At 48.0% G+C, this 27,270-nt stretch overlaps 1 protein-coding gene across 1 annotated transcript in view; it reads left to right on the top strand.

The window, feature by feature from the left end:
• Nucleotides 1-26,217, top strand: part of CNTN2 (contactin 2) — a 53,697-nt gene extending 27,480 nt beyond the window's left edge. The window contains exons 3-23 of the mRNA XM_005306413.4: nucleotides 4,089-4,233; nucleotides 5,422-5,597; nucleotides 6,411-6,506; nucleotides 6,867-7,076; nucleotides 9,702-9,801; nucleotides 10,126-10,301; nucleotides 11,287-11,423; nucleotides 12,043-12,172; nucleotides 13,312-13,462; nucleotides 14,890-15,017; nucleotides 15,471-15,646; nucleotides 15,899-16,019; nucleotides 16,391-16,549; nucleotides 16,687-16,836; nucleotides 18,041-18,111; nucleotides 18,653-18,887; nucleotides 19,356-19,471; nucleotides 20,235-20,421; nucleotides 21,203-21,315; nucleotides 21,413-21,581; nucleotides 22,497-26,217. Coding sequence (XP_005306470.2) covers nucleotides 4,089-4,233; nucleotides 5,422-5,597; nucleotides 6,411-6,506; nucleotides 6,867-7,076; nucleotides 9,702-9,801; nucleotides 10,126-10,301; nucleotides 11,287-11,423; nucleotides 12,043-12,172; nucleotides 13,312-13,462; nucleotides 14,890-15,017; nucleotides 15,471-15,646; nucleotides 15,899-16,019; nucleotides 16,391-16,549; nucleotides 16,687-16,836; nucleotides 18,041-18,111; nucleotides 18,653-18,887; nucleotides 19,356-19,471; nucleotides 20,235-20,421; nucleotides 21,203-21,315; nucleotides 21,413-21,581; nucleotides 22,497-22,606 — 3,056 coding nt within the window. The 3' untranslated portion in view covers nucleotides 22,607-26,217. The remainder of the gene's footprint in view (nucleotides 1-4,088; nucleotides 4,234-5,421; nucleotides 5,598-6,410; nucleotides 6,507-6,866; nucleotides 7,077-9,701; nucleotides 9,802-10,125; nucleotides 10,302-11,286; nucleotides 11,424-12,042; nucleotides 12,173-13,311; nucleotides 13,463-14,889; nucleotides 15,018-15,470; nucleotides 15,647-15,898; nucleotides 16,020-16,390; nucleotides 16,550-16,686; nucleotides 16,837-18,040; nucleotides 18,112-18,652; nucleotides 18,888-19,355; nucleotides 19,472-20,234; nucleotides 20,422-21,202; nucleotides 21,316-21,412; nucleotides 21,582-22,496) is intronic.
• Nucleotides 26,218-27,270: the final 1,053 nt, after the last annotated feature.

The raw sequence follows: 27,270 nt of genomic DNA, 5'->3' as shown, positions 1-27,270 counted from the left end.
GCAACGAATACAAGCTGTCTGTGCTTTATCATGGAATTGCTGCTGACGTAACGTTGAACTGGATAGCACGACTGCAGCATTGATGTTCTGCTCCTGTTCCCCCCTGTGCTGTGCGCAGGGCCAAAAAATCCAACCTCCCAGACAGCTGGTCTTTCCAGATTTGGCATTCAGCATATTCTCAGCAACAAGAAGAAAAATCAAACTGGCAGAAATCAGCTGGCTCGGCAACACAGGGTGGGGCTGGTGCAGTCCCCTCCCCTGCTCACTGCAGTGGCAAAGGAGTTGAGACTATAGTTTTGTCTATTTTCATAACACATGATGTAGCTTTTTTGATATTGACAGAGGTCGCTATGCCCGTGGTGTGCTGTGGCTCAGAGAGTGAAATATTACAAGTCCTAAAACAGTGTCTGGAATCTTGGGTGCTCTAGTTTTCATTTTTTCTATTTATTCTGACGTCTGATTTATTTCCTCAAGTGAGTTCCACTCTGCTCAGATGCAGCATTTAAGACACAGCTTTTCTTGCCCCATTTCACCAACTGGATGGCCTAGGGCAGCAAGTTGAGAGGTCAAGTAAGGTCGCAGCTGTCCCATTTTTCATGGGACATTCCCAGTTTTGACTGGATCATCCTGCTTCCTGCAAATTAAGCTTGCAGGACATGAATGTGTTTCAAAATATCCTCAGGACTCTTGACAATTTGCAACTGGACATCATGACCTAGCAATGCAACCTCCTGCTGTTGCGACAAGATAACATAGTCCCAAAGGACCATGATTTACAAATGACAGGTCTAAGGTGGAGTAATGTGCCCAGGGTCCTACAACAGAGTCAACGTGGCTCAGGCAGGCTTAGAATTTTCTGTTCTCCTGGGCTCCCAGCCCTTCGCCCTAACCCATCTGGAATTTCAACGCCTTATTTTTTAACCTTGATCTGCTTGTGGTGCTGAACAAGTGAGATCTGGCCATTTCACCCAGACACCTGGGTATCATGGACACAAATTTGTCTGACCTTCTTGCACTGTTGACGTATAGAAAATCAATGCCTGACAGCTGCAGTCCATAACCGCTGCAGAGAAGGGCAGTAGAGGACAGCAAGAGTGTTTGGGTGGAATTAGAAGAAAAGATTAGCCAGGCTTGTCTTGTGTAGCATGGACACACGGAGCAATGCATTTGAGCATTAATACCATGGCTTTCGGGTGATAGATAAATAGAAATCATTTGCCATTCATTACTTATTAAGTTCTAATGACTTAAATGGAAATCTGGTTGCTTAGTTGTTATGCCTCAGTACATTTGCTTTTTACTATTGGAATGGATTAACACACAACAGTCTCATTAATTCTGCATTAAACCCTGATTACTTTATCCACTACTCAGCAGTGTTAAGATCAGCTCGGAGCCAATTCTAGCTGAGACCAGCTCCGTGTGTCTGCTGCTGGCGTGGCCAGGAGGAGAGACTTTCACTTTCAGGAGGGGACTATTCCAGCAGCAAAGTGGGGGCATCTACATAGATTTGGGGAAGGGGCTATGAAGCCCCACAATACCACTGCCCTGATTTCACCATCTATGGGCCAGTTTGTGACACCAGTGGGGTTGCTACCAATGTGAGTAACGTGGGGAGTCACAACCTGTCCTTGTGTGTTTGGCCGCTGATACCCATGCACCACAAAGGGCCCGGTTTGAGTCCAGCTCACTTGCAGCGGCACGTCTGTACTGAGGCTCCGTGGGGGGGACTCAGCTAATTGGTTAATGCCCAGGCACCAGTCAGCAGACACAGCAGTAAGCAGCCAGCTGTTCAGAGAGGACTTAGCCAATTAGCGAGTCACTCTCCCCTATTGCCCCCATCCCTGTATGCCATGGCAGCCTGGACATCAAACAAGAACCCTATGAACCAAAGGTAAAGGGCGTCCAAGCCCAGACAAATCCTGCTGGGCCTTTCCCGGCTGGAATTCACTCTTGCATAAAACATCACACTTCTCAGAGGCGCTTCACTGAAACAGTGGTCCCACTGCATCCCGCAGGGAAGGAGACAGACTGACGGCTGGCGAGATAGCATAGGATAGTTATTAATTCAAACACAAAGCCCTCAAGAGCTTCCGCCAATCACATTCAGGTGGCAGGGGTGGCCGAGCTCTCCCTGGCTTATCAGTTATGGGGCAGACGGGCTTCACAGTGAGGAGCTCGCTGTCCGTTTCAGCTGGTGGGTGGGTGGGTGACGGGGGAGAGAAAATTGATGGTTCTCACCAGCTGCTTTTGCTGTTACATATTTCAGGCTGATTTTTATTATTATTTACATGACCGGTTTTATTACGCATGTCCCGGCGGGTGGCTCTGTCACGGTTTCCATTTGTCTTGATAACAAGGTCGAATTCTTCCGTCTCACTTATGACATAATACTTTGCGCTTTTCAGCCAAGGAGGGTAAGAGACATCACCTCCATTTTGCAGAAGGGGGAAACTGAGGCACAGAGCAGTGACCTGACTTGCCCAGAGCTGGGCACAGAAAACAGGTCACCAGTGCAACTCCCAGTCCAGTAGTCCACACTCAGTCTCTGAATATAGAAGTATTATGAGACCTACAGTAAATCTAATAGAGAGGCCCCTCCCCATCATGAAACAAAGAGGTGACAGAATGCAAGAGGGGGAAACCAGCAGAAATCAAGTCAAGTAGCATTTCTTTATGTAAAGGGTAGCTGGGAAAGGGAGCAAAGCAGGAAGCATCAGGTGTTGTCCCAAGGAAGGCAAACACCACTGCTACACCAGTGACCTATCACTAAACTTGCAAATCTCATGAAGCACCATGGGACAGATTTTTACAGGTGTTTGGGTGCCTAAAGATACAGAGAGGTGCCTAGGGGGGTTTCAGAAGTGCCTACATGCCTAACTCGCATTGATTTCAATAGGCCTCTATCTGCATCTGTAAAAATCTTTACCTTTAAAAATCTGGCCCCTACCTTTGCTCAAAGAGCGTCCCTCTGAGATTTACTGTTTCTTACTCAAAAATGTCCAGTGTTTGATCAAGATCAGAAGTCAAAAAATACCCGCAATTTATTTCCACTGAGCAAATGGTTTAATTTTGATCTCACCTAGTTTTTTACACCAGGGTAATTTAAGTGGTAAAATCTACTCCTGATTTATGCTGCTGTAAGTGACATCATAATCCGGCCAATTGGGTGTGAATGCTGCCAAGAAACTTAACACCCACCCCCTGCTGGCAAAACAGACCTAACAATTACTGTGTGTTTAGTGACTGCGGGGTCACTTTGCCTGGCAGATGGGAATGGCAGGTTTCAAGTTCCAGAAAGAGAGGAGATGATTTACCCAGTGCCCGAAAGTGAGTCAGAAGCAGAGCTGAGAATAGAATCCTGGTCCCCGATCTAACTCCTGCCAACTTACTTCTCAGGTGGGGGTGTGTGTGGGGTGGGGGGTAATGTTCGTACAACAATATAAAGATGTTAAGTTGCCATCACAAAGCTGACATTGTCAGTGTCAGGGCCAAGAATAAAACTCAGGGGTTCCCAGCTCCTAGTCCTGTGGCCAGCCCACTGCTCCACGCTGCCTCTGCATTAGCCTATCATTACTGCTCTTTGCATGCTAATCTAACCGTGTTAACCATTTGTTGTTTCCTAAGTCATGCTGCCCACTCCCAAACGGCGCTGGCGCAGAGAGAGAGAGAGAGAGAGAGAGAGAGGAGCCTGTTCGAGACGATGCACACCCATATCAAAATACAACCATCCCAACTCTGGAGCTAAATTTGTTTGGGCCATGCTAACTAGTGGCTGGGGTTTATAGGTTACAACGGCTTTTATTTTGCATGGCTCCCCTGCTATCAGGGGAGAGAATGGGAATCCAGAAATTAACGTTGTAGGAAAAGCCCAACATCTGGACCAGAGAGGAGCCTGAGATGCAAAGTTCTAACCCGGAGCTGAACTCTCCAAAGTCCAGAGGAGTTTGGTTGTGGGGTTTTGGTACAGGCCCCCTCTCTAGCCAGACTTGTCTCCCTTTTAAAAACTGTTTGACAAAAGCTTGTTTCACAACCCCTCCTGGAGGAGCTGAGCTCAGCCGGATTTCTCTCATGGTGCTCCTTTGCAGGGCGGTGCCCGGTACACGGTACCATAAGGAACTATGGGCCAATCTTTGAAGATCAACCAGTCAACACCCTCTTTCCTGAAGGCTCAACAGAAGAGAAGATAACTTTGGCTTGTCAAGCAAGAGCCAGCCCTCCTGCAACTTACAGGTGAGGTTACCTGCTCCCATTTGTCTGTCCTGTATCTCTAAATGCCAAGCTACTGCAGTGATGGGCGTTTATATATGCCTTAGGGAGACAGATTATAGAAACACCTACACAATTGCAGTGGGTTTGAACTACAGCAGAAGAGGAGCCTCCCATGTCTAGACTGTACTAGCTGCCTCATTGTGTTGTGGGGTGTAGTTATGAAGAGCCCTGCAGGACTGGTTTTAGTACACAGAGTCTTGCACTGCTAAGTCACTGGTTTGAATCCAGCCCAGGTTGGTAATGACTGCAAGTTGTTACCACCTGATGGCTGTTTGTAGCCACTATGTAGAATGAACTGGTGGCATTTTCTAATGGATGGTTGTTCGTATCACAGAAGTCCCCCCCACTGGCATTCTCAGCAGAGAGGGATAGAGTCAAGCTCTCTCAGCCGTAAAGGGTGACTGAGCCACTGCCCCGATCCTATCACCCTTCTAGGTCAGGATGGGGGCATGGTAGCAGGGCATCTTGCCCTGCAGCCGTCCATTACAAATTCCCCAGAGCTGCCCACCCAGCATTTTCCACCAGCATTACGTTCACACACCATAATTTAACAAAAAGAACAGGAGTACTTGTGGCACCTTAGAGACTAACAAATACTCCTGTTCTTTTTACGGATACAGACTAACAGGCTGCTACTCTGAAACCTGTCATAATTTAACAGAAAAGCATGAAGATGGACAGGCGCTGCCTCTCCTGCCCTGCTGCGTGTTGTCCCAGCACATCCATCCTAAATCACTGTGGGCCTTTTAGGCTCAGTGTAACTCTAACCCAGTCAGCCACTCCAGCCACTCATGACACAGAAATACTCCATCCCACCAAAACTTACAGCTAAAATTCACTTGGGATCAGAGGGACAAAGAGCAGACACTATAGGCCTTTCCGAAACTCTGGGCTTCTATTCTTCTTTCCTTCCCACAGCAGTAGAGGCAGCTGAGAGATAATCCACTGTGTTCCTATTAGCACCACCCTAGCATAGTAAATATTGACTTATCTAGGACTAGATACAACTGACCTTCCAATGCGCATCGTGGTGTGTGCCTCATACCAGGGGCTGGTCAGTATGCATTGGTATCAGCCGGATGTGAACATGCAGCTTTGATCATTGGTTCCTCCTCTCTCCCCCCGACTCCACTACCGCGTTCTGGGCAGGTGGAAGATGAATGGCACAGAAATGAAGATGGAGCCGGATACCCGTTACAGGCTGGTTGGGGGCAACTTGGAGATAAGGAACCCAGTCAAAGCCAAGGATGCTGGGTCTTACCAGTGCCTGGCATCTAACCCCATGGGCACGGTCGTGAGCCGAGACGCCTACGTCCGCTTTGGCTGTAAGTCACCTGTTCATCTCCACAGTGCAAATGGAACGCAGCTGCACTAGCACAGGGGGTAAATCAAATCTCCCACTGTTAACACAGGAAAATAAGGGAGATGTTTCCATAGCCCCCCGTTGTTAGTGGGTTGGATGCAAAAGGCTTCCATGCCTGTCTTTCTACCCCCTTTTCCTTTTCAAGATACATTCATCCAGTGCCATGAGAGCAGCCAACACAAGGGCCATTTATGCCTCTGTTGGGACTAGTAAAATATGCATGAACTTCCACCTTTGTCTTTTCAGTGCTAGAAATCACATGGTACCTAATATCTCCTCGATTAAATCTTATAGAGCCTTCCACTAATGGGAAAGGACCAGGCCAAGCTTGGTGGTGCAGTGAATTCAATGCACTACAAGGAAAGGGGTGTCGGGAATGGTCTTTGGACCTCCATCTGCAAAGCCAATGGAAATCCAGGTGTATTGCTGAAGAGATGAATGCATGGGCCTGGAGGGGGCTGGGAAGGAGTTGCATCATTCTCCAGTGCCTCCTGCTGGCCAGCCTATGGGGCAGTGCTGGCTGCGTTCTTGCAAAGACAGCTAATGATCCTGGCTCCCTGCAGGCGGTAGTCGCTGGGTGAGCAACACGCCGCACTGCCCTGCCGCAGTGCAGTTCTCCCCCTTTAATTCTCTTGCAAATGACATGAGCAATGCTCACTCCAGAACCACACAACACGCCTCCCGCTAGGGCACGACAAAACCTGATTCCAATGCAACGTATCCCCTCTGCAGCTGCAATGGCGGTTCACCTGCTGGTTTCACTGTGCATGTTTAGTTTTGCAGGAATTCTCCACAGAAGAACGAGACCCCGTGAAGATTACAGAGGGCTGGGGGTCGATGTTCACCTGCAGCCCCCCTCCACATTACCCAGGTAATGCACTAGAGCAAAGGGGATGTCACAAGTAACAGTGGTTTGAGGGATCGCAGGTGATGTGTGAAATGGCCTCATGGGGTGAAACAGGACCAGACCATAGGTTTGGCCCTTTCTTGCTGAGCCTTTGAGAATTCTAGAGGAGCCAATTTTCAAGAGTTACTTTTGATGTCAAGTCCTGCGAATCAAAGGAGTCACGATGGGGCTAGTGACCTGGAGAAGATAAACACCATCCATAGAGCAACTTAGGGTCAGGCTTGTGTCAGCTTGGGAAGTAACCTTCTTGGTTCAGCCTGCTCTGGAGGTGGTCCAGGGGAGTCAGCATTTCTCACACTTCACCCTCAACTCTTTCCCACGCAGGCCTGTCCTATCGATGGCTCCTGAATGAGTTTCCCAACTTCATCCCAGCAGATGGAAGGCGCTTTGTCTCCCAGATGACAGGAAACCTTTACATTGCCAAGACAGAGGCGTCGGACCTGGGCAACTACTCCTGCTTTGTCACAAGCCATATCGACTTCATCACGAAGAGTGTCTTCAGCAAGTTTGCCGGACTCACCCTTATTGCGGAGGGTCAGTACTCTAGGGCTACTGAGTGGGAACATGGTGCCCCCTAGAAGCTGATTCTTATAGAGAGAGGGAACAGCTCTCCAAGATAAAGTAGGAAAGAGGGGGACTGGATGGCTCAAGCCTTTCCTCTCTGGGTCTCTGGTTCAAATCCTGGCCCAGTCAGTGGTTACTGATGGTTATTGCAACCTGCTGCTCAGTGGCCTCTCAGAAATGCATTTAGTGGGCCTCAAGTTGGTTGCTGGTACGCAAAAGCACCACCACAGTGGCACTACCTTGCAGTCCCAACAGAGAGGCCAAGGAGCCAACAGTCATGGCACCTGAGAACCTCTCATTTATTGCAGTTATAGGAGTAGGAGACTCTTCCCTGCAGCCCACAACCCCTGTTGACCCTGGCTGCCTCCACCTCCAACACCACCAAGGGGGGAGGGATAGCTCAGTGGTTTGAGCATTGGCCTGCTAAACCCAGGGTTGTGAGTTCAATCCTTGAGGGGACCATTTAGGGAACTGGGGTAAAGATCTGTCTGGGGATTGGGTCCTGCTTTGAGCAGGTGGTTGGACTAGATGACCTCCTGAGGTCCCTTACAACCCTGATATTCTATGATTCTCCCAGGCAGCAATGGGGGTTGGCCTGCAAGGGACCTTCTCATGGGTCATGCACAATTGCAGCTGCTCAAAGGACTGCAAGGGCTACTCCCCCCCACCACCCCTCTCTGGTACCACTCACTGCCCCGAAAGAGGGGACGCGGACGTGAAACCCTGACTTCACACATGCTCGCAGGACTGGCTAGCTGCACATGGGGGAATTGGCTGCACCGCACCAGAGGGTTTTATACCAAGCACGCTGACGGTGTGACAAACCTCCCACAATGTAGCAGGAGGACAGACACATTAAAAGGCATAAATGAGAAAGAAAAAGAGGTTTGAGAACAGATGGAGATTCGAGGAGGAGATACAGGGAGGCTGTGCCAGGTGGCAAGAGCTGCAGAGGAGGAGGCTCTCTGCCCAGCCATGGTGAGGCTATGTGCAGTTACGGAGCAGGAACCAGGGCGAACCAAGGTGAAGGAGCAGGATAGGAAGTAAAGAGCAACAGGTGCCCTGTGGCTGATTGGAACAAGTCCAGAGGGAAGTCTTAAAAATCAAGGACAACAGTTTTAAGCTGGATCCAGAAATGAATGGGGAGCCAGTGTAGGATACGCTGCAGAATCCTGAAGGTGGTTTCACAGTGACAACAATTGTCATCCCCACACGCACTGGCACTTGTGGTTGTCACAGAAACAAGGTCTTTGGCTCAAGATTCAATGGGGACAATTTTACGGCTTGATCCAAAGCCTATTGAAGCCAATGTGCTTTGGATCAGGCCTTTAGTTTGCTTAAACAGCTGGAGATCTTGGGGCAGAGAAAGTGGAAGGAGAGAGTCTCTGGAATTGGAACATTTCCCCTGGAAAACGCTTAACATCTGCAGGGATTTGGGTGATGGTAGGAAAGTTCCAGGATGTCGTTTCTTTTCAGAACAGATTTAAGGCTCCCATTTTACGTAAAAAGCAAAATTACCAACGTACCTAAAGATACGAAACAAACTGCACAAGCCCCACAGTGAAAAGTGCGAGCCACTGAGATCGCCAGCTGCAGTGTTTCATCATTAAGAATTTAGGAGTCTTGCATAGGGTGAGAAGAGCTCATTCTGTTTCCCTGAGCAGGATGCATCTGTAGGGATTGGGCTACACTTTAGAAGCAATCAGAGATGGAAGATGGTGCAGAACGCAGCAGCTTGCTGACTTAGCGGGGTGACTCGCTGAGTGCATATGACACCAGTGCTCCAGGATCCGCCCTGGCTGCCCATTGATCTCCGAGTGGAGTTTAAGGTGTTGGTTATGACCTATAACACCTTAAATGGCTGGGACCAGCTTACTTGAGGGACCACCTCTCTCCCCATGTTGCATTACCACAGCTCAGTCAGCAGGGTGCCAAAGCTGGTTCCCCCTCATTATAAAAGAGAGGGGGCAGCTGGCAGGGTGTTCTCTGTGAAGGCTTTGGGACTCTGGAACTTGACAACATCCCTCCTCCCGCCCCCAAGGAGGAGCTGAATTTGGTGACCTTGTGGGCAGGCTGCAAAGGACATCTATTTGCAAGGGGTTTTGCAGGGGGCTGAGGGTATGTATCCCATAATGAGGAGCGGATCTCTGGAGCTGTCCGGCTGACTGAGTTCCTGTTGGAATGATTATTTTAATGCTTCTGGGATTTCACTGAATTGTGCGATTAACCAACATGTCAGGGCACCTAGCCCCTGGGATAGGCTTCTTTTTATCGTTTTAAATCTAAATAAATACAATTACCCCTGTTTCACAAGTGGGAAATTGAGGCACAGAGAAGTTAAGTGACTCGCCCAGCATCATGCACCGAATCTGTGGCGAAGCCAAGAATAGAACACAGGGCTCTGCTTTAACTACTAGACAATGCTCGAGCAGGCTCCGGATGATAGCTGGAAGGCAGTGCAGCCGCTGATATCTTTGAGACTTAAATATGTGCTTTTAGGAGGTGAAGCCTTGCAGGGGCCTTTGCCTTTTAATGCTTTGTGTGTACAGTTCTGAAAGGCCTGCAACCTCCTTACCAATGTTTTTCTTTCAGCAGATGCCAGACAGTATGCACCCAGCATTAAAGCCAAGTTTCCTGCCGACACCTACGCCCTGGCTGGGCAGCTGGTGACTCTGGAGTGTTTCGCATTTGGAAAGTGAGTATTCTTGGGTCCATTTTGTTCCACCCTTTGGGGGTGGCAGCAGCACTGGAAGAGAGTCACAGACCCTCGGGCCTTCATAATGATGCGTAGAAAGAACAGCCTGCTTTAATTCCCAATGCAGAGTAGGGTGAGGGACCAAGCCACCATTTCAAAAGGTGGAGACTCAGACTCTTTGTCCTGGCCACTATGCTGAAGGTGCGGGGGGTAGCTGTGGAAGGCAATTGTGCTGCACTGTAGTTTGTGGCACTGGATTGGATTATATGTTGCACTGCGCATTAGGCCCTGCAGTTTTGCTTCACTGCGTTTGCTTTTACATAGCCCCGTCCCTCGGATAAAGTGGCGAAAGGTGGACAGCTCGCAGCCCTCCAAGTGGATCTCCAATGAGCCCCTCCTGCAGATCCAAAACGTTGACTTTGAAGACGAAGGCACTTATGAGTGTGAGGCTGAAAATGCTAAGGGAAGAGACACCTACCAGGGCCGCATTATTATTCAGGGTAAGGCCCTTAAACAGGTCCCTTCCCAAAGCACAAGGAGCCCCAGGCAGTGAGCTGAGCCTTGGAGAGGGAACTGGTCGCATCTGAACCAGCCCTAATCACATCCACAACAGAACCCTACTAAACACATGCCCAGGTTTCTGCTTTTTCCTTTCTTTCAAACACATTAGGGATGAATGAAAACCTACAAAAGAGTTATCCCTGGAGCAATTAATAAAAGAGGTGAGATAACAGAGCTAGAACCCCAGTTGGGAGTATCAGACGCTCCCAAGGCACAGGGATATTTGTATCCAGGGTCACAGATTGGATCCACTCGACAGGTCTGACAGAGCTATAATCATGACCCAAATCCTCCAATCCAGATCCAGCCTTCCCCATAGCTCAGTGCTGATTGGATTTAGGGCTCCATTTCATTTCTAGAGAGAGAAGTCACCAGGTTCTTCCTCATATCTGGACTTTCCCATAATGCGGTAGGTCTAGTTTGGATGCAGGGTTGTGGGCTGGGGACCCACAGGCTACGACTACGCTAGGAGTTACGGGTGTGATTCCTCTACTCATGCACACACGCTCACGCCAGCTCAACACAGGAGTGTAGCCGAGGTAGCACGGTTAGTGGCAGCCAAGGCATGGCTGAGCCATGCCGAGTACATACCCACCAGTTTTGGGCGGGTTCGTACTCGGCCCAGCCTCCACTCCTGCTACCCGTGCTACCGTGGCAATGCTGCTATTTATACTGGCATTAGCGCGACTAGAGTTTACACGAGTGCGTGGACGTATGTAGGGGGCCACAGCCCTCGCTCACACTGTAGATGCAGCCAGTGAGAATTGGCCTGGCCTCTGCACGCAGGAAGCAAAGGCTACTGCTATGGGGTAACGTGCTGTGATAAATCACTCCGCTTCCATGCCAGTGCCACCTTGTGGGCCTGGCATGAGCCGCCTCCCATCTGATCTTCCTGGCTCCTACATCGCTCTTGCTCCTTTGCAGCTCAGCCGGAGTGGCTGAAGGTGATCACCGACACGGAAGCAGACATTGGCTCTGACTTACGCTGGAGCTGTGCAGCGGCTGGCAAGCCACGGCCTCTGATCAGATGGCTCCGGAATGGGCAGCCGTTAACCTCTCAGGTACCACAGCCCTTGCTTGGAACAGTGAAGGCTGCACCTCTACCCGCGCACATGTTCCTGACCTGCAATTGACCCTACCGTTCCAGTCCTAGAACCCCATGTAGTTCTGCCAGTTCACCTCAGTCCTCACCTGTAACATCCCCTCCTCTTTCGGTTCCATGACCCTGCCCAGCAGTCTGCCAACTGCAGTGATATGGGTGGTAGTTTTACCCTCCCTCCCCACCCCCGCAAGGGAAGTTGCTGAGACTGCCAAGCTCATTTCATATGTTTATTCCCATCATGCCATTCTCCAGTCACTCTCCACTGTTACCAGCAGCCCTGGGACCTTACACCCAGTCCTCAGGCCAGGAAAACCTCCCCAGAGAGTGGTGCTTACCTCAGACCAGTCACTGATCAGTCAGTACATACCTACACACTTCACTGCACTGGCACTCAGCTACCACAGTGGTGAGAGCCCTGTAAATGCTTGGCTAGGAAGGCATTTGATAGACAGAAAAACAATACAAACTTTGGAACAAACTGGCATAGGAGCGGAAATGAAACTTGGCTCTGAACACCTGGGTCTTGAGTCTCATTTTCTTTGTTCCCATCTAATCCGCTGCTCTTCCTGTTTGCACAGAACCGCATCGAAGTGAGCAGCGGAGAGCTGAGACTTTCCAAGCTAGCCCTGGAAGACTCTGGCATGTATCAGTGTGTAGCTGAGAACAAACACGGCACAGTGTATGCAAGTGCTGAATTAACCGTGCAAGGTAACTCATCATTTTCCCAAGGGTCCGAGGTTTCCAAGGACTATCTAGACACTGCAGTGTTGTAGATATAATCCTAATATATTTACGCTACCTTTTTCATCTCAGTCCTCCAAGCACATGAGAACCACTTATCCACACAAAAATGCAGCACCTCTGGGATAGGGTACATCAACTACTACATCAATTACATTTTTGTGTAAATGTAGTACTCCTAAAAGAGACAGTTCTGGAGCATTAACTCCTCTATTTAGCCTCAGAACAGGTACTGCACAGACTGCAGCACCTCAAGTTTCCCCCCACCACACAATTTTCCCTTGACCTAGGAACTGGGGCTTAGACAATAGGTCAGTATCCATGACCCAGTCAGTCTGTTGTGGCTGGCAGCAAAGGGGAACTGGGCAGATCCAAAACTCATTTTACAGAGACAGTTATCACATGATAATGTCTTTGTGTTGGTACTAGCCTGAGCTGGATTTGAACCATCAGCTTAGAAGCGAAATGCTCTAAGCAGCAGCTGTTTAACAGCAAGTAAAGCAGAATTTCATATTCAGTTGAAAGGGGAAATTTTAGGGGACATTATGTATTTACACCAATTGGAATTTGCTCAGGACACGGAAGCGAACATCCCCATCCTCTTTGAAATTGGCTGGTTTTGTGTCTCAGCAAATACCTTGCAAGCATTAAGGTCATAACCCCAGGGCTGGCTCCAGGCACCAGCTTAACAAGCAGGTGCTTGGGGCGGCCAACGGAGAGGGGCGGCACCTGCGGCAATTCGGGGGCGGGAGGTCCCTCACTCCCTCTGGGAACGAAGGACCTGCTGCTGAACTGCCACCGCCGATCGCGGCATTTTTTTTTTTTTTTTTTGCTTGGGGCGGCAGAAATGCTGGAGCCGGCCCTGCACATCCCCATCGCCATGCGTGATACATCAGAATCAGGTAGCACCTCTCCTGGTTGATGATGGAACAGCCAACACAATCCAGCAGTCACTGAGCAGTGAAGGTATTGCTCATCCATCATGCTATTGTTATACTTCTATCATCATGCAGTTTGGTGACAAACCAGAATCCAGTTATGCTGCAGCTTTACCATGCTCATAGTTCAGTATTTGAGAAGATCCCTTAATCCTCTTTTCTTCTTAGCCTTAGCGCCAGATTTTCGGCTAAACCCCGTGAAGCGGTTGATACCAGCAGCCCGAGGTGGGGAGGTCATCATCCCGTGCCAGCCAAGAGCAGCACCAAAGTCCATTGTGCTCTGGACCAAAGGAACTGAACTCCTGATCAACAGTAGCAGGTACTAGCACGAAGTCTGCTTCTAGCTAGGAACAACAGCAGCTAAAAACAGGTCTTCCTTGCAGAAGACAACTCAGCTGTTAATTGGTGGCCCTCTAGTTAGCACCCTTGATTATCATGCAAGACCTGGGTACATTTATTAGGCCCTGGGAATGTGATAACCTTTTGTATTGTTCTGCAGCAAGCCTTCTGGCAGATCTAGGAACTACATGCATTAGGGCCTTCCTTAGCCAGATGGAGGGCCTTGGGGGATGGGAGGAACAAACTGCAGGAAAGAAATGGAGGGTGAACAAAACCCTCTGAAAAAGTGCCCCTCCTTGTCACAGGGCGCACTCACCGCTCGCAGCGCCTCCTGCTGGCTGTTCTAGGAATTAGCTCTGCCAGTCTTGCATTCTCCCTCCAGTGGCGTCTTCCCCCGTCCCATCTAGCCGTGCGGCCCCTCTCACTCCGGGCACTGCAGTTTCCTCTTTGTGGCTTGGTCCTCCAGGCAGGTCACTAAGGTCTTCCCCTTCCAAGGAATTCACAGTCTTTCCAGACCCACTGTCTGGCTGGTGTCTCCAATGCCCTTTGCTACTCCCCAGTGGCCTGTAAGGTACCCAGGCCCACTCTCTACACAGGGTTCCAGCCCAGGGACCCTATGACAAGCAGCCACAGTCCCACTCCTTGCTGCTGCTTTTCTGGTCTTCTTCCTACATCACTCTCTCCTTGCCAGTCTCCAACTCCCTCCACTCAGGGAGTGATGGCAGCCTACTTCACTGAAGTGTTTCTCAGCAGCAGCCCCCTTTTGCAGCCCACTACCTGGCTTTATACAGCCCCCCCTGTTCCTGCACAAGTGAGCTTGTTCCCAATCAGTGGCCTCCTCATAGCATAAGGCTCCCCTGCTTGCAGCCTAGTTAGCCGATTGGGCCCACCTGGCCTAACTCAGCTCTTGCAGGGAACACACCCCATCATGCTCCACCAAGGCCCACATAGGTTGGCTGTCCCCAGAGGCTGAGACAAGTGGTGTAGGTTTGCTTCCCCATGAACCAAAAAATGGTAAAAACCAAAGACAGTTCAAGGTGAAATGGAAGCACTGAGCCCTCCAGCTAATCAACATGGAAGAGCAGCATGGAGGACCGATTAACTGTACTCCGTTTTAGGGAATGCTCACATCCTTGCATTTCAAAGCTTCCACGGAGGGTACATGACATAGCATTGAACATCAAAGATCCCCTCTTTATAAAAGCTACTGATGTTTTCTGCACTCCATTTGCTGCTTCTTTTAAAAAGTCTTACCTAGTTTTTGCAGTCTGGTCTTTCTGACATGCATCCCTAGAGAAGTCAGCAGCATCTGGGAATTCCATCTAGAGGTGGGCGCACACAGTGAACATGACTGCTGTCCATGCCATTTTAATCTCACTTCTTGCTGAGGCTCTTTTCCTTCTCCAGGGTGACTATTACCCCAGACGGCACCTTGATCCTCCGGAATATCAGCAAATCTGATGAGGGGAAGTATACCTGCTTTGCTGAGAATTTCATGGGAAAAGCCAACAGCACAGGAATCCTCTCAGTTCGAGGTAGAGATATTTGGCTTGTACTCGGGCTGATGCAGCAAGAAGGGTGCTAAGAGTGCCCTAACGTGAAGGGGGACACATTTCCTTCTCCTTCGATTCCCAGAAAACCATCCGGTTCTCAGAGGGAATCGCACCCTTAACTCATTTCATTCGTCAGGACAATCTTTCCATTCCACCCACCACCACCTTTCCACAAAGGTTACCATGAGCAATTGGCCCTGAGAAAATATTTCTATTTTGCATCTAATTTAATCCTTTTCTACCCCTTGGAAAACTATTGATGGTTCCTAGTTAGAGAGAGACAAAAACAGGGGTGGCTTTGGCTTTGCAAATCCATGCTGATCAGATTTTGGTTTTGCAAAGTCAAACCCCAAATCAGCCTGTGTGTTGTTAGTCAGACAATGACTGGTGCATGGAGGTTACATCTGCAACTAACAGCCGTCTCGCCCTCTGCAGATGCCACCAAAATCACCCTGGCACCATCTAGTGCGGACATCAACTTAGGGGAAAACATTACCCTGCAGTGCCATGCCTCCCATGACCCAACTATGGACCTAACCTTCACCTGGTCCCTCGAGGACTTCCCCATTGACTTTGACAGGTCTGAAGGGCACTACAGGAGAGCTAGCAGGGTGAGTATCAAGGGGTTCTGTGCTGATGCCCTCTCCAGAAACCTGGGGCAAAGGGGGAAACAAAACATCCTGAGTCCCGTTTGCCACCAAGCCTTTCGCTCTTCTAGGATGTGTCCAATTTGCCAATCCTCCTGACCTTGCTGGGAGAGCCCTGGGTTTTAATGCCTGTGTCTCTTTCTCCATCTCATATGTTGTATAGTCCCCAAGCTTGCTCTGACATTTCTCCCATTGCCGTCTCTCTCCCCTGCATAGAAAGAGGCTATTGGGGACCTCGCCATCCTGAATACTCAGCTGAGGCACTCCGGGCGGTACACATGCACGGCCCAGACAGTTGTGGACAGCGCATCTGAGTCGGCCATGCTGGTTGTAAGAGGTAATTTTTCTAGCCGTTCCTTCTCACATCCTGTATGCAGTGTATAATGAGCCCAAACAAACTGGATTCCCTGCCAGGGGCCAACACGCTCTCACCCCCGAAAACCTCCCACCAACAGCTATTTAAATTCCTCATGGTGTGCGACACACATTTAAACTGTGAGAAGGGAATTGGAATCCAGAGGAGGTTCCACGCCAGATCCCAAATGTTTTAAAGGAGGACAAATTTTGAGGCTACACTTTTACCCTTCAGGATACAGTGGCCTGATTATGACTTACCATGTGGATGTTGCTTGAAGAGCAACAAACCCAGCTGATCTCCCCCCCTCCCCCAGGGCTGTTAATGTGACTGTCCTTCTCTCACTGTGGTAGGACCTCCGGGGCCCCCTGGGGGCGTGGTGGTGGTGGACATCAGCGACACAGCCATCCAGCTGAGCTGGAGCCGTGGCTTCGATAACCACAGTCCTATTGCCAAGTACACCATCCAAGCCCGCACCCTACTCTCCAACAAATGGAAGCAAGTGCGCACCAGTAAGTGTTTTCATGGCAGCAGCCCGGCCTTTACCCACACAGATTGCTCTGGGATGGAATTTTTTTTTTTTTTTTTTTTTTTGCTTTCTGACTGCCACTTGCTCTATTTGTTGTATTCTCGTGTTATTGGGTTATAGATCCTGCAAATATTGAGGGCAACGCGGAGACGGCCCAGGTGGTGAACCTCATCCCCTGGATGGACTACGAATTCCGGGTCCTCGCCAGCAACATCCTTGGAGCTGGGGATCCTAGTGGGCCCTCCAGCAAAATCCGCACCAAAGAAGCTGGTAGGTGCAGATAGGCTCAGGGTTAGAAGGAGACATCAGAGGTCATCTATCCCTACCCCTCTGCAATGGAACAGGATGGTTTTCATGCTCACTTAGGCATTGCCACAAGTTCATCATCTCACTGAGTATTCCTAGAGACGGCGATGACACAAAATATGCCTTCTTCCTTACCCCTTTACATGCCAAAGATAAAGGTGCAACAGTGCTGGATGACTGCTTCACAAGTGTTATTTACCATATGTTAACCACTGACAATGAGCTGAGTCTTGTGCAATATGCAAAATAAAGACAGTCCCAGCCCTGAGTATTCGACACTCTGAGAACTTTATAGGATCCTGGTGGTAAGAAATGGAAAAGAGCTATTAGATCTAGTCCAATGTTTCTCAGCCAGGGGTATGTGTACCCCTCGGGGTCCTCAGAGGTCTTCCGGCGGTACAGCCACTCATCTAGATAGTTGTCTAGTTTTACAACAGGCTACACAAAAAGCACTAGCCAAGTCAGTACAAACTAAAACGTCACACAGACACTGACTTGTTTATAATATAGTGTTTCTCAATCAGGGGTGTATGTCAGAATTTATTTTATAATTATATGGTAAAAATGACAAAGTCAGCAATGTTTCAGTACTAGTGGCTGTCTCACTTTTGCATTTTTATGTCTGATTTTGTAAGTTTTTCAGTGAGGTGAAACTTGGGGTACGCAAGACAAATCAGCCTCCTAAAAGGGGTACAGTCGTCTGGAAAGGTTGAGATCCACTGTCCAACCCATTGTAAGGACAGGGTGAAGTCCCCTGTGGACAACTAACTGTATATTAAGTCAATACTACTCTGGGTCTTAGCTAAGAGCTGAGGAGCTTGAAGTGCAAGACTGGCACAAGAAACGCTCTGAATGTGTGTGGTGAACTGGCAGCTCACCCCTAACACAATCTCACCCACACTATGCTTTTTAGGGCTTGGTTTTCACAGCCTCTGAAAACTCACATCTCCAGCTGAATTTAGTAGGGACTGTCGGAGCTCAGCACCGCTGAAAATCACACCTAAAATATCTTCAGTATTAACGGTTAAAACCAGATGGGCCAGCACAGGTTTGAGAGTTGATAGAAGTTGGTTGCTCCCAGGTTTTGAAGCATGGGTGCTTTTCTTTCCACTGTTGTTTTGTTTTTAAACTCACACATTCCTTCTCTTTTGGGGGGGGAATACAACAGCCCCTACTGTGGCACCATCTGGGCTCAGTGGAGGAGGAGGGGCCCCCGGTGAGCTCATCATCAACTGGACGGTAAGTTGGCAGTAGGCACAGGCCAACAAAGTGTGCAGAAAAAGGGAAAGGGAGACAGGTTTGGCTCTGAAAAGGGAGCACAGAGAAGCTACAAAGGGAGACTAAACAGAGAAGGGGGGTGAAAAGGAGACAAAAGCAAAGATGGAAGGAAAAGGGGGTATGCAGACTACCACTTCGATATGATCCTGATTCCACTGCAGATTCTAGAGGGAGCAGATACGGGCCCCTCTATAAAAATATTATTATTATGCTAGTATATAAAGGATGTGGGCTATTTTCTTGTGAATATCACAAGCCTCCAGGAGCAGAGGCCATAAGAAAACACAAAATATCACAAGACTTGTGGTAACACTGCAAGAGTTAGCAACACTGCAGTGGCATTGATGCTGTACTACAAAGCCATTTCAGTAGGATTTGCACACACAGTCCCAAGAGCAGAATTCTGTCTACTGTAGTGTATAGATCAAATCTATTGCATGCACTATGGGTATAAAACAAGCGCCCGGCCAACTTGTCCTTTCATTCTTGCCCCATATCGTAGCCAATGCTGCGGGAGTACCAGAACGGGGATGGCTTTGGATACATCCTGTCATTCCGCAAGCAAGGCACCCAGGCGTGGAAGACTGCACAGGTGCCCCACCCAGAATCCCTGCACTACGTTTACCGCAACGAGAGCATCGGGCCCTACACCCCATTTGAAGTGAAAATCAAAGCATACAACAGGAAGGGGGAGGGACCGGAGAGCTTGACTGCCATCGTGTACTCTGCAGAGGAAGGTAAGGAGGGACTGTGGTGACTCAGTCTGATGTGTCTGGAATAGCTTCTCTCAGAAGAAGCAGTAGCAGTCTAATAGGTATCACTGCTAGGAATTGTTTCCTGTTATTAGAAGGTCAGTTGATGGTGGTTTGAGGATCAGGCTAGAATTGCTCACATAGTGCCTTGTAATACAAACACACGTTCTCTTAAGTGCACCTACAAACATACACCCACTGCAGAAGAAGAGACATTCAGCTCCCAAGAGCTCCTGTCACACACCACCCCAAGCCAGGCTTCCCTCCTGGTTACACAAAACCCACATTCACAGCTTCAGTTTATGTTGCCTCCAGTGAGCAGTGCCTGCTGTAGCCACCCCATAGCCATAGACTGGCCTCTGGCAGTGAAACCACTCCTTCCAGGGCAGTGACTTTGTCACCTGCTGTCATGAAAGACTTCTATTGCTGGGTTTTTCTTCCGTCCTTTGCCAGAACCAAAAGTGGCTCCCTCCAGGGTTACAGCCAAGGCCGTTTTGTCCTCGGAAATGGACGTGTCGTGGGAGCCAGTTGAGCAGGGAGACACAAATGGAGTCCTTCTGGGCTACGAGGTAAGAAAATGGAAGGGCTAGAACAAGGACTGAGACTCAGGCTGGAGCATACAATGAGGCAAATTAGTTATCTCCCTAGGCTACAGGAAGTGAAAGCAAATAACATGGTTGTAGGGCCTCCATTTTCAAGGGCAGGGGGGATTCCAGCATTCACTCTGCTGTAGGCAATGCTGATTCTATGCAGCCACTAATAGTGCCACTAGAGAAACTGTCATGATAGGGTTTCCCATTCCTGCCACCTGCCAATCCACAGCCAGTGGCTTTGATTCTGGTCACAGGCCGAGCAAGATGCACAGGGCCAAATACTGAGGGCAGCTGACTCCAGTAGGAGCTGGCGCGAGTAAAAATCTGAGTAGGAGCCCCAGGGCTTGGCTAATAATCCCCTGTATGAAAAGGACAGTCAACCTACAACCTGAGTTTCCGAGGGCTTCTCTGGAAAATGCATCAATCATGGTACAATTTTAAAAACATACAGGGAATTGGAGGGGAGTCAGGAGGGCCCGCAGTCTGCATCATGTGGAAACCAACAGCATGGCATTGCCGTACAGAGAGTCATTCACCTTAGTACTCTAACCCCACTTACCCCTACCCAGCTCATCTGTGCCTTGATACGCCTGAGCTCCTCCGGCCCAGAGAGGGGGACTCCTGAGGTAACTGCTCCAGCACCCAGGTCTCCTGCGTTGGGTGGAGTGGGTCTGGTAGCCACATGTGCAAACAGCTCAATGGCTTAGGTGCTAAGACCTCTGTGTACTCATCTGTTTAGATCCGGTACTGGAAGGATGGCGATAAAGAGGCAGCAGCCGACAGAGTGAGGACAGCAGGTCTTGTCACCTCAGCTCACGTGACAGGCCTGAACCCCAACACAAAGTACCATGTGACAGTCAGAGCTTATAACCGGGCTGGAACGGGGCCAGCCAGTCCCTCTACCAACATCACAACATCAAAGCCACGTGAGTGAGCGCCAAGCACAACGGCTATATTCTGTCCCTGTTGGATCAGGGTTGAGTCTAAAGTTTGATAGTTTAGAATCTGCTCAGACAAAAATGTACCAATCTGAGCTTTCCACTGGTACAGAGCATTTGGTTTTGGCTCAGAAAGATTTTGAGATGTTGGTCCTCAAATCATATCATTCGAATAACCATGGCTATTGATTTTCTCTCTATTTGAATTCTAGCATGAATTTAGCAGCTATTATCTGGAGAGCTATTGCTGAAGCTAGGCACCAGTGCTTTAGGATAGCCCGCGAATCCCTAACTTCTAGAATTAATTATTACTCACCTACTCTGCTAGCTTTTGAGTCATCAGCTACTAATACGTTGCCAATGAAATAAAACAAAACAGCTAATGATAATCAGACCGAGGTGAACGTAAGGTGTGAAAGCTCACAACACACAAGGTCTAGAAACAGTTTGACAAATGAGCAAGAATGCTTTCAGGCTGAGAACTGTTCCCAGCTGTGTGCTGGGAGTCAATCAGAAAGAAACATTTCAAATCCAGCAAAGGGAAAACATGATTTGTTGCCAGTTATATCGGGTTGTTTTTTATTCAGATGACTCTAGCTGAAATGCTCTCCTGTTATTCCTAGCCATGTTGGTGCTACCTACCCTCCAGGTTGGCCAGTGGCTCTCAGAAGGTGACCTGATAGCCCTTGGTCTCGGGTAGAGCAGCCTCCTTTTGCTTTCTTCTGTTTCTCATCCTCACTGAACTCTCAAATCATCTTTTATCTCCTAGCCCCAAGGAGGCCACCTGGTAACATCTCCTGGACATTTTCCGGTTCCAGTGTCAGCGTCAAGTGGGACCCTGTGGTTGCAAAGGCGAATGAGTCCACTGTCACGGGGTACAAGGTACAGGCAGCATGTAGCAAGTTCTCCTCTTTCATACTGTGCTGAAGAAAACAAGGAAAGACTCCATGACACTAAACTCAAATGTATCTCCCAACAGATGCTCTACCGGCAGGACTCACACTCCACTCCCACGCTGTACCTGGCCAGCAAGAACCGGATTGAGATCCCAGTGCCTGAAGACTCCACTCATGCTCTGGTGCAGATTAGGGCAACGGGGCCAGGAGGAGACGGAGTCCCAGCAGAGGTTCACATCCTCAGAAATGGCGGTGCGTTTCTCTTTCTCCCTTCCCTGCCTTATTCCTTTGCACATGTCCCACAAGTGGATACTCATTTACCTTAGTCATGCCCCAAATGGCCATTATGCCATAACATTTTACTGACCCTTGGAAACAATGGTGAATCTGAGGTGGTATGTTAATTTAAAGGAGCTAATCCTGTATCATTCCTTTCGCTGCCCTATTTTGCACCAAGTCTCAGTCTGTGTCTTTGTCCCAACTCTGGCCCATAGAGCAGAATGAACACTGGTTCCAGATCCCGCTTCTTCCATTGAGCACATGGGGTGGGAAAGCGGGGGCAGCTCTAGCCCTGGTCTGTAACCTGACCTATTTTTACACATGCACTTTAGTTAAGGGTACTTTCTGCAAGTACCCTTTTCCAGCGCTCAGGTGTGGCTGGTGAGTTATCCTAGTTAACCCTCTCCTGCCTCTCTATTTGAATTCTTCACATACAGGTAGACCATTATCATGCCCTCCCTTTAGTCTACTCTGAAGCTGGTGTTAATCATTGTGGGCCAAACTCCTTGAAGTCTGTACTCAATTTATATTCATTTACAGTGAAAACCTGACTCCTCTGATATCAATGGCAAAGCTCCCATGGATTTCAATGGGGCAAAGATTTCACCCTTAGCTCCGACAAGCTGCAGGCGAGTTTCTCATTAAGTTCAATGTTTTGCCTGAGTCCTTCAGGATTTAGCCCATAGTAAATATTCTTCTATTCTCTTTGTAAACAAAATTATTCCCTGAAGATGCATCAACAATAAATAAAGCAGCAGCATCCAGCATTCCAAGGAGTAACATTTCACCAAATCCTCACTGGTTCCTTGGGGAAAAAAGAAAACCGGTGGTACCAGTACAACAAGGGAATCATTCATCATGGTTGTTTCTTATTTTTCTCTCTTTCAGGCACAAGTATGATGGTGGAAAATTCTGCAGCCAATCCAGCACCACATACTGTCATTATTATGACTAACTCTCTAGTGATGTTGGCTCTGATTGGCTACTTGGAGCTCTGATGCTGGCCAATCCAATTGAGGATCATTGGACACAATTCCTCCTAAGCCTGCGTGGAACTATTCGACATTTGGCCATTGCAACTACAAGTTTGAGCCACAACAGCGCTACAAAAAAGGGGTTTGTCAAAATCAACGTAAAAGAAACACCCATTTTTTTAGAAAATAGAACATTTCATACAAGACATGGGTCTTTAACCAATCAAAGATTTTTTTTAAAGAAAAAAAAAACACAAAGAGGAAGAATTCTGTGTGAATTCTGGGAGCCAGCTGTCTTATGTACTTTATCCAGTAGGTTTATTGCCTTACGAAGCCATGTACGAAAATAACCAGACTGCTAAACTAGACTTTTTTTTTTTTTTTTTAAATATGTACATTAGCTTTTGAGGGGAAGGATTTCAACGTTATCAGCATGCTCCATATCAACCCCACAGCCACCTCTGAACCGACAGCTCTGGTGTTCAAAGATAAGGGAGAATATTATTGGAGGAGTTTTTCCCAGATGCCGAGCCAAAATCAGCTATTTTGCAGCAACCAGCTCAAGGAGAAAAAGCCTCAAGAGAAAGGAATCTCTGTGCCCTGCCCTCTCCTAAAGGAGAGGGAGGAGCTTAGTCCTTAAGTGGTAAAGAAAGAAAGAGATAATCGATCATAGGTGAAATGGAAATTGTTTTAATTGCCTCTTACTGGCAATGCTGGGGCTGACTTGCAATCCTGGCCAACGGGTCACCCTGGCTGTTATGATAAGAGGTGCAACCTTCAGTATTACCCACATCCTGCGATTGTTCGGTTGTTGTTTTCCCTTTGGGTGTTTTATTGTTGTTAATTTTTTTCCCCAATACTTTTCTCGAATCTCAAATTTGGGGAGATAGATCCAGCCTATTAAAGCGACTTCAGAGGAATTCATCTTCAGCTCACAGAGTGGGGTCTTAAAGGGGGAAGGGGGGCATGATTCCCATCTAGCTAAAGTATTAGCCATGCCCCACAGTTGTGAGATCAAGGTCTAACCAGTGCGAGAGTCTGGCTTTTCACGTGCAGGATGCACACAGCCAGCTAACAGAGGGATGCTCATGTGACGGGATGCTCAGCTGTTTCAGCGACCAGTCTGGCGGAGAAAAGTTTGTAAGGCCAGAAGTTTGATGGTGAAAAGACTGCATGTTAAGAGTAATCAACCACCTGTTTCGCTGCTCTCTCTTGTGTTTCCCAGGCTGTCTTCAGGGGTACTTGCCCATATGTTCTTTCTTCATAACTGACGGTATTGCTTACCTGACCAACCTTATTCCATAATTACCTAACCAGGAGATTACATTTGCCACACCATGCAATGGGAAGGAGGAGGACTGAAATACAGTTTCTGTGCTAGGCACCCAGTTCCTTGTCCTCTCCAGTTTTGCTGAGAATGAACCAATGAGGCTAGTTGAGGAATCTTGTTATGCCCCTCTGCCATGCACACATGCCCTCCTGCAATAACTGTATGGAACTGATCCATGATGGGCCTGCAGATTTCAGTGCTGGGATCTCTCCGGGGGGAGTAACAGCACCATATCAGCATTAGCAGCAATTCCTTCCTCTTGCCTGCTAAATTCTTCACAAAACTTACTAGACAAAATTCTGTTAAAACTTTACAAGAACGTAAGGGGTTTCGGAATAGCTACTACCAACAGTATAAGGGTATTCGAATCCCAACTACATGCTGTAAAGGGACTCTGGCATCCCAGCTACCAGCATCATTGAGCCTACTGCGTCTCAGAAGGCTACGTATCTTCATAAAATGCCTCAGAGGCACTAGCACTGCAAGGATCCCATGAGACTAGAAAGTCATTATCTATGGTGAGCAAATAGTACACTTGATTTATAAGATGGCAGAGTATACCACGTACTATCCTCTCAATGCATAAAGGTTTATGCAGGTCAATACCTCAAGTATTCAGATCAGAAGACACATCTGGTTTAAGGGCAGATGTTCAAAGGCACAATGAGAATTAGAAGCCCAACAGACCTTGGTGCCTTTGAAAATCTCCCCCTTAAAATCTAAGCCTGACCCTGCCACTATTGGTGTATCCAGATCTGCCACTGAAGTTAAGGGGAGTTTTTAGTGTGGATTTGAAGTGAAGTAAACTTCCACAAATATATGGGCCAGAGCCTGAGCTCGTGTAAACTGGCATAGCTCCATGGACTCCAAAGGTCATCTTCTAATTTTCAGTAGCTGAGGCCCAATCCAGCCCATTGGATCTGTACCCACAGCTCTTGTTCAGACAAAGGAATTTTGTCCATGAGTAAGGACTGAAGGGTTGGGCTCCTGTCTTTAAGGGCAGCATATTTTGTACAGACTGGGGAAGTGAAATGAATATCCAGCATCTAGGCCCCAATTCTGAGTATCCACACTTCCCTTGGACTCTCAGGATCAAACCACTGCTAAAGAACATTTCACAGAATGATTGTGAAAATTTAGGGGCCTGGGGAAGGCTTTAAGACTCCAGGTTATTTCCTTCTGGATTTGTAGCAAAAATGATTTTCTCCTGAAGATTGCTAGCTGGATCTTCCCCTCCCCATCCTCCCACCCCATCCTAGCTGGTTCATAAACTATGCAGATAGGGTCCAGAGACTAGGGTCTACATTCTGTCTGGCCTTCACAGGATTGTGCAGTGAGGATGGAAGGGGGCTGGTAAGGAGAGGAGGGACCAAATAGCCCCTGCCCTTCCTTACACAGTCTGTGTAAGGTTTGGCCAGAATTGCAACCCTTGAGCTAGAGGGGACACAAGAGCTGCTACTGCTATCGTTCCTCCAGGGCCCAGATGTGCTATTCTCCCAAAAGGGGGCAAGAAGGGATGGAAAGTAGTACAGCTGGGAGGCCAACTGGGGAGTATGCTGCAGCCCTTAAATTGATCTACAAAGCGCAATTAGGGGACTCCAGGAGATATTCTGTTTCCAGTGCTCCCCATGGGGTGATGTGGGCTGTGGCTAAACACCACAGTCGCCCTCAGTGTCATAAAGGGAGCGGGGATGGCTTGCACTAACTAATCATTTTTAAAGCTATTGTGTGTCCTGGGTCTTATTGTGCATTTAAAAACACAGTGGAGACAAGGCATTTAGAATTACCATGAGGTAAACATGAGAGGTCAGCCCCTGAAAGGGGTACAGGGCTATTCACCATACGGTAAAACTAAAGTGTTTTTACATTGAAATAGCTCATGCCTGCCAGTTATCCCATGGTAATAAATTTACCTTTTCTAGCAGTGAAAACAAGGCCATAGCCTCACCAGGATCCCTGCTCATCGCTGCCTCTGTTTAATTCTGCAGCTTGAATTTCTGCACCATAATCTATTTAGCAACGAATTACCTTCTGGTTCCCCCTAGTGGATTGTTACAGTGTTTATGAATGACAGCTGTTGTCTAAATATAAATTATTATATCTATATTTTTGTACATTTTATGTTTAAAAATCTGAACCTATTTTATTGACGTGTTTCTTTTGCTTTTGTTTTGCAAATTATTTTGTGTTGTTAATAATGCCTCACTTTTGTTATCGTGTATCACAGTTTTGCTGGGCCTTCATCCTTTTTCCCAGTGGAGCTGGGGCAAAGGGGAATTTAGGAATAAAACCTTACTTGAAAGCTTAGAGATTTGGAGCTGGATCAGTCCTGATGCTTGATCAACCACCTGGCCAAGTGGAAATACCACAGAATTATTTATAGCCACGGTAACAACAGCAATACTTAGCTCAAACATGGCATTGTGTAGCTTCAAAGCACTGCACAAATGTGAACTAACAATCCTTGCACCAGTGCAGCTGGAGTAAATAAATATTAATCCTACTTTACAGATGGAGACTGGGGCAGAGGGGTTAAATGACCAGCCAAGAGAGTCAAGGGTGAGCTGAGATTAGAATTCAAGAGTTCTAGGTTCCCATGTCTCAAGAGGCCGATGCTGAGGGTTCTCAGCACCTTGCAGGATTGGCCTGTGAGTTATTTCCATTGCATTTAAACTGGCTGTTGCACCTCCGGGGAAGAGGAAAGTGGCCTATTTTCCAAGGGCACCAAGAGGGTTGAGATGTCTGCATCCCCCTGGCTAGTTTAGAGTAGCTAAACTAAAGCATGTGACAGTAGGTATCTGTATAGAATGTGAATGTGTTTTCATTGACTACATTTTAGGCTGAGGGGTGCTCTCACTGGTGAACAGCGTTAAGCTTGTTACTCCAAGCGAGTTAAACTGAGGTTCAGCATCTTTGTCCGGTTCTAATGGAGACTTATTTAAATGGCACTTGTATCTAGTCATGGTCCCAAACAAGTGCTTGCAAACCCCACTGTCTGTACCTGCAGCTGTGCCAATTTTAGTGAATTTTATGGCCTTAGGAAAATAAGGGACTTGATACTCCTGGTCAGAGACAAAGTATCTGAGTGTGACAGGGTCTAGAGAATGAAAATTTATAGCTTGGAGATACCAATGGATTTTAAACAGTAGCAACTCCTAGCATTTTCCGTGGGGGTTAATGCATTTTTCCATACATTTTTGTTAAACTGTATCACAGGCACATTTTATGCAACATGTGACAAATTATTTGAACTGGATTTCAAATGTTACAGACTTACCAGTTTTCGTGAATGTGGCTCTAGATTCTAAATAGAGGGAATACATTCTAATATCTAAAATACAGTGGGTAAAATTTACAA

The sequence above is a fragment of the Chrysemys picta genome, chromosome 4, assembly GCF_011386835.1.
Source record: "Chrysemys picta bellii isolate R12L10 chromosome 4, ASM1138683v2, whole genome shotgun sequence".
Lineage (NCBI taxonomy): Eukaryota > Metazoa > Chordata > Testudines > Emydidae > Chrysemys > Chrysemys picta.
This window is presented reverse-complemented; position numbering and strand designations above follow the sequence as displayed.